The sequence below is a fragment of the Lactuca saligna genome, chromosome 7 (genome assembly GCF_052625555.1).
Source record: "Lactuca saligna cultivar CGN05327 chromosome 7, ASM5262555v1, whole genome shotgun sequence".
Lineage (NCBI taxonomy): Eukaryota > Viridiplantae > Streptophyta > Magnoliopsida > Asterales > Asteraceae > Lactuca > Lactuca saligna.
This window is the reverse complement of record NC_136423.1, coordinates 40,418,831-40,428,249: the sequence shown is the minus strand read 5'-3', so window position 1 is coordinate 40,428,249 and position 9,419 is coordinate 40,418,831. Positions and strand designations below refer to the sequence as shown.

Sequence of the window (9,419 nt, the reverse complement as noted above, 5' to 3'; positions counted from 1 at the left end):
CCGCTAGCACTCAAGAAGTGCTAGGGAATGGGAGGGGCTAAGAGGGGTGTTTGAGAGAGAAAGAATGGAAATGTGTGAGTTTTTGGGGTGATTTGCACCTCTATTTGTAGGTTGAGTCTGGTTCGATTGCAGGACATTCCCTTTCTGAACATTGGGCATTCATGGACAGGTGTCATCATCTGGTGCCAAGCCGTGGTGAGGAAGCAGTGGCTCAGATCGTGCCACGTGTCGCTCACTAGTTACTCCAAAAACTAATTATATTTTAAGATCCATAACTTTTGCATACGAGCTCTGTTTTTGACATTCTTTATATCCACGCGTAGGTATCGACGAGATCTACAACTTTCATTTAGACTCTGACGGCTAATTTTGAATTTATTTTTAACCTTGTATTTTAACAGACTTAGATAGTTAAAATCATTTAAAAATTCATAACCTTTTCATCCGACATCCGTTTTTTACTGTGTTTATATCATTGAGCTCCTATTAGTGATATCTTCAATTATCATTTAGGTTGTGTCGGCTAAAAATCAATTGATCTAAAATTCGATTTCCGGGCTGTACACTTTTATGCTAAATCTTAGAAAAATCATAACTTCTTCAAACGAAATCAGATTTAGACGTTCTTTTTTTGTCACTTTGGGTTTAACATACACTACGAATTTCATTTATATCTCTAAGGCTAAAAAGTAAATTATCAAAAATTTATTTTTTACGTTACGTGGAGCCGTGTCGGTTTTGTCGCAAAACTTCGATGGGTCATAACTTTTTCGTTATAAGTTGGACTTCAGGGTTCTTTATATGTACGGAATCTTTGTGACATATACTATAATTTGGTTAAGATTATTTATTCTAAATAATCTTCTATGAAAAAGTCATTTTTAACATTTATTATCTCTAAATTAACTAGCCTGAATCTGCAGGCATTGACCATTGAAGTTTTTGTTCAGGAATCATGATCCATTATATTATTTTATCATCAAACAACTTTTATTTCCTTAATTTTTGGTTGCTATGTCCTTCGTTATCATAAAGATGTGTGGGAGTCCACGTTTTTCCTTACAACATCTTCGATGTTTACGTAGTGGAATAAAAAAAGAGATACATTTGCTTCAAAATCTTTTGATAGAGCAAATATGCTTGGTTCTCCAATTGGAATTTCAAATTCTCATGGGACTTCAACTTGTACATTCAGCTAAATTCATCACCTTTATCTACCACAACCACATTTGGTTTTTTTTGTGGTGTGACTTTATACTTTTTGGTTGCTGGAGTGTTTCTTGAATGACATTCAACCAAAATTCAACTTGGATAGTCAACCAAACGTCATCACCTAGATGTAGGGCTGTAAACGAACTGAACGTTCGGCGAACCGTTCGTGAACTGTTCGGCGGGAAGTTCGTTTATGTTCGTTTATTTAATAAATGAACGAACATGAACAAAAATTATCGTTCGTTTAGTTAAATGAACGAACATGAACAATGGTCTCGTTCGTTCATTTATGTTCGTGAACGTTCGTTTATGATGTTCATTTACGTTCGCTTATGTTCGTTCGTTTAAGTTTATTTATATTCATCTATATTCAATTATTTTTTATTATATTGCTATATTATATGTTCGTTTATGTTCATATATGTTTAATTGTGTTTTTTTTGTCTTTGTTCGTTTATGTTCGTTTAGCATGTTCACGAACATAAATGAACGAACATGAACAAAGTAATTTGTTAAACGAACGAACATGAACAAGAAAATCTTGTTCGTTTATCCGTTCGTGTTCGTTTGTTGTTCGGCTAACTTAAACGAACGAACATGAACAAGACCTTGTTCGTGTTCGTTTGGTTCGTTTACAGCCCTACCTAGATGCTTGGGATTTTTTAACTACATTTGTGGTCTAGTAGGAGAAATAAAAATGGCAGCTTGTTAGCATCTCTATTCTCTGGTGCATTGGTGTATTGTTAAAACAAAACAAATCTAGGTTTTTAGTTTTGGTGAAATTTTGAGAGTGCATAGCTATAATCTGGTAGCTGTAGAGTCCATATCTCCTTCATTTACATGGTGGTTTCTTTTTTTTCAAGCCTCATTTTGTTATAGGATCTATTGTAATTTTCTTCTTTCATGAACACTATATAATTTTGTTAACGTGTTATGAATCATGGTTGTTTCCATTTGGATTTGAAATGATTTATCAAATAGTTACGTTGTATCCTCCACAAAATAGAACAAAAGGGTAATATGGCCATTTTGATTATTCAGCACAGTCAGTCGGATACATAATCAAACAATATTGTTTCAACTAGAGCTTACTCAATCAAAGCTTATGTTTTCTCTATTGATAGCAATAACCTATGAACATCAAGAAACCCTAAGGGAAGGCTATAAAAATCGAAATTCATATAGATCTAGGGTTACATACCTTTTTGATTATTGTAGCAAATAATCACACCAATTCCTTTCTTCAAATACCTTCGAAAGCAAGCACCAGAAATCTAATGCCTCTAATAATTTGTACCCAAAACCCTATCCACTAGAAGACTTAAGGAGGGACGATGGGAGAGCAAATTTCTGGCTCTTAGGTCATCAAGGAGAGTGTCCGAAAATAATAGGCCAAAGGACCCTATTTATAGCTAATAGAGGAAGCTTTGGATAACCCTAATTTAAATGTAATATTAATATTTTAAATTTGATAACTATCCATAAGGAATAATCTAGAAACCCTAATTGTCCTCTTAAAACTGTCCAACTCTAGGAAGCTTCTGGAATTCCTTCTTGTTCAACTATTAAACAATTACAACTTAAGCCCTTCTACTTCAGATTAATTCTAATTAACCCAAAATTAATTCTAATTAATTTCTGATTAACTCTTAATTAATTATTACTATTTTCAATTAATATATTAATCATATAATATATTAATAAATCATTTATTTCAATTACTAATTAATTTATTAATCACATAATAAATTAACAAGTCACACCCTCTCTCTCCAAAAGTCATTCTATTCGGTTACTAGTTATGAGGGCAATCCAAAAAGGACTTTACTTCCAATTACAAGAATATACCAATTTAGTGACTAGCTTAGACACCTTAATCCAAAAAATGGCTCGATACTTAATTTAAATATAGTATAACCAGGTAAGCCATATTGCCAAAAGTATTACAAATACAGACAAGAGGCACACATAGCATCTAAGTAGTTAAAAAAACTTTTTAAAAGTGTATGACTCAAAATTTGGACAGCGCTTCGCCTATCACTTTAGCTTTTCCTTTGATATGACTTAAGTACGAATATCACTAAGCCTTAGTCTTATATTCTTATGACTAATGATGTTTTGGATTCCTTAGTGATCCCAATGTCTACTGATCTCATTATAAACACCTCACCAAATCTAGCCTAGACATCACTCTCATAAGTAGATCAATCGGTCTTTTGACTTGAAATAACTCAATACATTTATTTATAGATTCATAATAGCGACTATGAATATAATAGAAGTTACACTTAAAGCATTGTAAGTGCTGCTTAACTTACAAAAAATTTAGTGAAAAAGGACTGAAAGTCATAGGCAGAATCTCGACCTGATAGCTCCTTTTTTCGGGCTCCTAGCTACCCTAGAGCCTAGCTAAATCGTTCAAAATTCTGGAAAATTCAGACCTTAAAAACCGGAGAGTCTTCAGAAAGAGATATGAGAATTTGGGATGAGAGATAGAGAAAATTTGAGGGTTATTTATACTTGAACAAGCGTGTTCCCATAAGCGATGTTGCTCTACCCCCCCCCCCCCCCCTTCTGTCTCCACTGTCAACACCATGTCGGAAACCAATTGTGCGCCACGCGTCTCGTGCATGCACGTGCAAATTTATGATTTTTCAAAAAAAAAAATCATATACTCTTCATACGAGGTCCATGTTCGATGTTCTTTATATCCACGCGTAGCTATTGACAAGTAATATAACTTTCATTTAGACTCCATCGGCTAACTCTAACTTTATTTTTAAAGTTACACTTTTAACAAGCTTAGACTGTGAAAGTACGTATAAAAATCATAACCCTTCCATACAACATACGTTCTCGATTGTCTTTATATCGACAGATTCTTATTCACGAGATCTTCGATTCTTATTTAGATTGTTTTGCCTAACAATCAATCGATTTTAAATTCGGTTTCTGTGTCACACATTAGTATACTGAAACTTCAAAAAATTATAACTTCCTCATATGAAGTCAGATTTTGACGTTTGTTTATATGAACGCTCTTGGTTTAACGACTACTATGATTTTCATTTAGATTACTTAGACAAATAAGCAACCAAAATCCGATTCACTATTCATGTTCATGACGTGCAAAGTTATGTCGTTTTGATTGTGGAACTTCGAAGAAGCATAACTTCTTCGTACGAAGTCGGATTTAAGTGCTCCAGTAACGCCCGATATGCCAAGTAAAATTTTTATCTAATTATTTTTTTCTCTTTTTTTGGCTTGAGGACCTCGTACACTGACGTACATAACGTACGCCAGGCGTACTTCGAAGCATGCTTGACAAGGGATTAGCCCCCGGTACGTTGGGCCTACGTCAGCCAAGGGCAAACCATAATTTTTAGGGTTTGCACCTTATACCCCCCCCCCCTGACTCACTCCTTATCAACCTCTATTGCCTCTTTTAAACTATATCTCGAAACCCTAAGCCATTTCTCAAGAGATTGACCATTGTGTGTGTTTTGGTGTATATTGAAGAAGAAGAAGACTTGTGTAGAAGCATTGGACGAGTGGGAGCTTGTAGATACAAGGATTATTTACTCTTTTCGACTTATTAGAGGTATAAAGTCTTAACCTTGCTCATCCTATGTTTAGATGTAGATTTGGGGAAGATACAACTTGTCCTTAAATAAATGGGAGTTGTTATGGTGGTAGCAGGAGCATGTAATCTGTAAAAAAAGAAATTTAAGTATATAAACCGTTCTATGAATGTTTTACCAGCAATGTGTTGACCAGAAATGATCTTTAATTTGGGTGGAAGAAAGTGTTTGGATTGAGATTTTACCTTGATCAGATGAAGATAAGCAGATATGGCCTAGAAGAACAAAAGAAAATTCCCCAAATTTTGCAAGGGACATTCCAACATACACTAGTAAAAGGTTGTGTACTCTCTTGATTATTGGTAAATGGGTTCCTCACCTGGGTTATAATGTGGAGTATTTGAAATTTTCAAGAATATATATATATATATATATATATATATATATATATATATATATATATATATATATATATATATAGTAGGGTCCAGTTTCTGTAAGGACTCATTTTAAAGAGAGAATTCATGAGAACATCTTAAAAAAATTGAAAAAAAAATTCTAATAAAATACAAATCATAAAATCGAGCATAGATTTATGTCCGGAAAAAACAAAAATTGTATCATTAAAAGTGATTCATGATTCAATTTTAATTTTTTATTTTGTATCATTATAATCCATTATTTAATTTTAATGATGCAAAATTTTTTTTCCAATTTTATTCCTCCCGAACATAGATCTATGTTCGATTTTATTATTTGTATTTTTTTTAGATTGTTTTTCAATTTTTTAAGGTGTATTCACGAGTCCTCATTTTAAAATGAGTGATTCAGATCATGTCTCTATATAGTATCCATATGAATTTATATAAAGTGAATAATCAAATTAATCTTGTGCAAAAAATATTGGGTTCAAATTACTTTACTACATTTACATATATTAATGGCAAATAATTTTCATTACTGTCGATTGCTAATTAACTTTTACTAATCAATATTCTTTGCTTAACATCTTCGTTAGAAAATGGTATAACTTCCGGAGGATGCAATCTTAATTAAATTAGTGGGTTTGTGGGCACCACAAATTAACTAATGATCAACTCCAATTTTCTATTTAAGACATGTAAGAGGATGCAACGAGAATCGAAAGAAAGAATAAAAACATATAAACATGGAAAGCTCAAGCTCTAATCCACATGAACCACATGTCACACTGGAAGTTGGAGAAGAAGAATACCCATATCCATATCCATCACATGTTTGTGCATCAAACCTCACAAGTGTGAAGCTGAGTGGTAAGGCCAAGTTTGTTATGTGGAAAACACAGACGCTATGTCTCTTAGAGAGTCATGGTATGTCTGGTTTCATCGATGGAACACTTGTAAGCCCTCAAACAAGTAATTCCGGGAAAGAGAAAGTGGGTGACCATCAAACTCATCACAAGCAGTGGAGAAGATCAGATGCCCTGGTGAAGAGTTGGATTCTTAGTTCTCTCTCTGAAGAAACACTAGGGTATGTTTTGAAACGTCTCTCAGAGAAACTCCATCATCAAGAGAGAAATGCATCTGATTTTAGTGCAAAAGATGTATGGGACGAAATGCACACTATCTATGGTCCTGCTGTTCTTCCACAATTGCTAGTTTCAGGTACAACCTTTAATTTATTTCGATATTCCAACTCTCATATATATGATTAAAAAAAAGGTTTTACAAAGAGTTTTTACTATGATACCCATTGGGTGTTGTTTCCACTTCATTTAAATCCATTCTTCCTCCTTTCAAATTAATCCCTATTTATTAGACTAGATGGAGAACATATATATTTTATCTACACATCTTATCGTTTTTTTTACCTTCATAACAACATTACGCAAATTAATTAGATAAACCACAAGACATAAGAGAGGCATGGTCAGACCCATATTTAATATTAAAAGAACAAGAAGACAAGTCTGCACTCCAAAAATTATACCAGGCTGCTATATCAGGAGATTGGGATTCCGTGCATGCTGTTTTAACGAGACAAAACATTACTGTGATAGACAAAATCACTAATAATGGCAACACAGCACTCCATATAGCAGTGGGTGCAACCAAGAAGGCAGACCTATTACAGAAACTGCTGGAAAAGACACCGGAGAACACACAACTGTTGGATCTAAGAAATGCAGATGGAAGCACGCTACTTCATGTTGCTGCCATTGTTGGCAACACCGAAGCTGCTGATATGTTGGTGGGAAGAAACCGAGATTTGTTATTGGCTAAGGACAACGAGGGTCACACGCCACTAGCCATAGCTCTATCTAATATGCATACTCAGACGTCTAAGCATCTGTTACAATACATTAATACTGACATAGAGAAGGATGCTCTGTTTTATGGCGCAAGTGGTGAAGAGCTTCTAGTTGTTGTTATATCTTCTAAAGATTTTGGTAAGTGTAATTTTACTGGATTCGTCATTCAAATTCCAATAGTATAAAAACTAACCACTTGGAATAACTTTAGAATATTTATGTATGTAGGTTTGGCGAATGATTTGGTGTTTCACTACAATCGTGGGTCATTGGATAGTGACGCTGTGCCAATGGCTATAGCTCAAAATTTCCCATGTCGTAGTATCTTGGAAGAATATACAAGTTTGTTGATTTTTTTAATTATCTTGATTTTGCATGTTTTTTATATTCTCATGATTTATTATAAGGCCTCTCTAACGAACTTATGGTACATTGATTTTTCTATGTTGAAGGGAATATTGATATAATGCATGGCAGAGTAGAAGCAGTTTTCCGAAAGGCTTTTTATTCTGTGTATAACAGATGCGGCTTCTTGCTGGTTGGTATAGTATGGTGGATATTCTTGTTCGGTATGTCATTTGATATTGTGTTCGACAGATCTTTATGTTGTAGTTGCTATTTGTTTAAATTGGCATACACAAAACAACCAATTAAGTGTTATCTCAATTTTTAACTTATTGGTTGCACAATACATAACTTTATGATTCTAACAAACTTTGTATAATGTAATGCAGGTTTTTATGGGATTATTATGCTTTTCCCACTAATCCTTAAGTTGTTAGGTAAGACGAATCAAATATTAACATCATTGAATAACCAAAAATAGAATTGAGAGAAAATGTCTATTTCTTTTTTAAAGATTGTTCATTTGAATCTATGATGTAGTGTCGCCATTCATTAAAGAGCGAGTTCGAATTCGTAAGGAAGCTATCAATTTATTAGCTAAAGTATGTGAGTCGATAAAGTTCCGCATAGACTCCAGCAATTACCATCACTATTATACGAATCCAATTCTTGAAGCCACGAGACAAAATGCATACGAATTTGTAGAATTTATTGTGTCCAACTTTCCAGATGCAATTTGGTGTGCCAACGAAGATGGTCACAATATTATTCAGTATGCTGTGATAAGTCGTTCAGAGAAGGTTTATAACCTACTATATCAGATGAGCGAACATAAGAATGTTTATAGAACAATTAAGGACCCCTATGGAAATAACTTGTTACATTTGGCTGCAAGATTGGCACCTAATGATAAATTGAATCGTATATCAGGGGCAGCTTTACAAATACAACGTGAACTGCAATGGTTTAAGGTAGGAATCTTTGATGAATCAAATTTCTAAAATTTTATTTGACATACCTAATGTTATTTAGAAAGCATGGTTAACACAATCTAATCTTGTAGGAAGTTGAAGGATTTGTATGTCCTCTAAACATCATACAAAAGAACTCTTTCGACGAAACACCTCAAATGGTATTTACAAGAGAACACAAGGACCTTGTGAGTGAGGGAGAAAAATGGATGAAGTCCACTGCAGAATCATACACAATTACAGCTGCATTAATCACCACCATTGTGTTTGCAGCAGCTATTACAGTGCCTGGAGGAAACAAGGACACTGGGATACCGACTTTTACTAACAACATTGCATTCAAAATATTTGCAATATCAGATGCGATATCGTTATTCACATCAGCTACTTCGTTGTTAATGTTTTTGTCAATTCTCACTGCACGTTTTGCGGAACAAGACTTTCTCTTCATGCTGCCTACAAAGTTGATCATTGGTTTGGCTACCTTGTTCATTTCAACGACAGCCATGATATCAGCTTTTGGTGCAACATTGTACCTTGTATTTGGTCAAAGCAACTCAATGATTCTTATTCCAATAGCTGTTTTGACATGTCTACCAATTACTTCTTTTGTAACCCTCCAGTTCCCTCTCGTCGTAGACTTGATGAGTGCCACATATGGTTGTAGTATTTTTCGTAAGCAAAATGATAGTATATTCTATTAAATCTTTATGCATGATTATAGTGAATTAAATAGATGTGAAAAGCGGCAGAAATACTCATTTCATTTTGAGTTGTATATGTGATGATCTAAATAGAGGTGATAAGTATTCGGAACTAGATATGGTCTCTACCTTGTAATGATGATTATTTGAGATATTAGAATAGAGAAATAAAGAATCGATGATAAGTAAAGATCTGAATACTTTTAGAAAGACAATGCTTTTATTAAACAGAAATGCCTAGAAATTTGCTCGACAAAATGGCCAAAAAGGCTACACCAAAAACAAACTTGTACATTTTGAATGTCATCTAAAAGGT

The 9,419-nt window shown here is 33.9% G+C and overlaps 1 protein-coding gene across 2 annotated transcripts; it reads left to right on the top strand.

Moving 5' to 3' along the window:
* The first annotated feature begins 5,952 nt into the window (after nt 1-5,952).
* LOC145004490 (uncharacterized) lies at nt 5,953-9,114 on the top strand. 2 transcript variants are annotated; one of them, XM_078963421.1, is made up of 6 exons: nt 5,953-6,436; nt 6,673-7,221; nt 7,312-7,652; nt 7,818-7,865; nt 7,969-8,399; nt 8,492-9,114. In XM_078963421.1, the coding sequence occupies exons 3-6, from the start codon at nt 7,550-7,552 to the stop codon at nt 9,101-9,103; spliced, it is 1,194 nt and encodes a 397-aa protein (XP_078819547.1). In that variant the 5' UTR covers nt 5,953-6,436; nt 6,673-7,221; nt 7,312-7,549; the 3' UTR covers nt 9,104-9,114. The 2 variants fall into 2 exon arrangements, with proteins under 2 accessions (XP_078819547.1, XP_078819546.1); XM_078963420.1 differs by lacking the exons at nt 7,818-7,865; nt 7,969-8,399; nt 8,492-9,114 and having other exon boundaries at nt 7,312-7,779.
* Nucleotides 9,115-9,419: the final 305 nt, after the last annotated feature.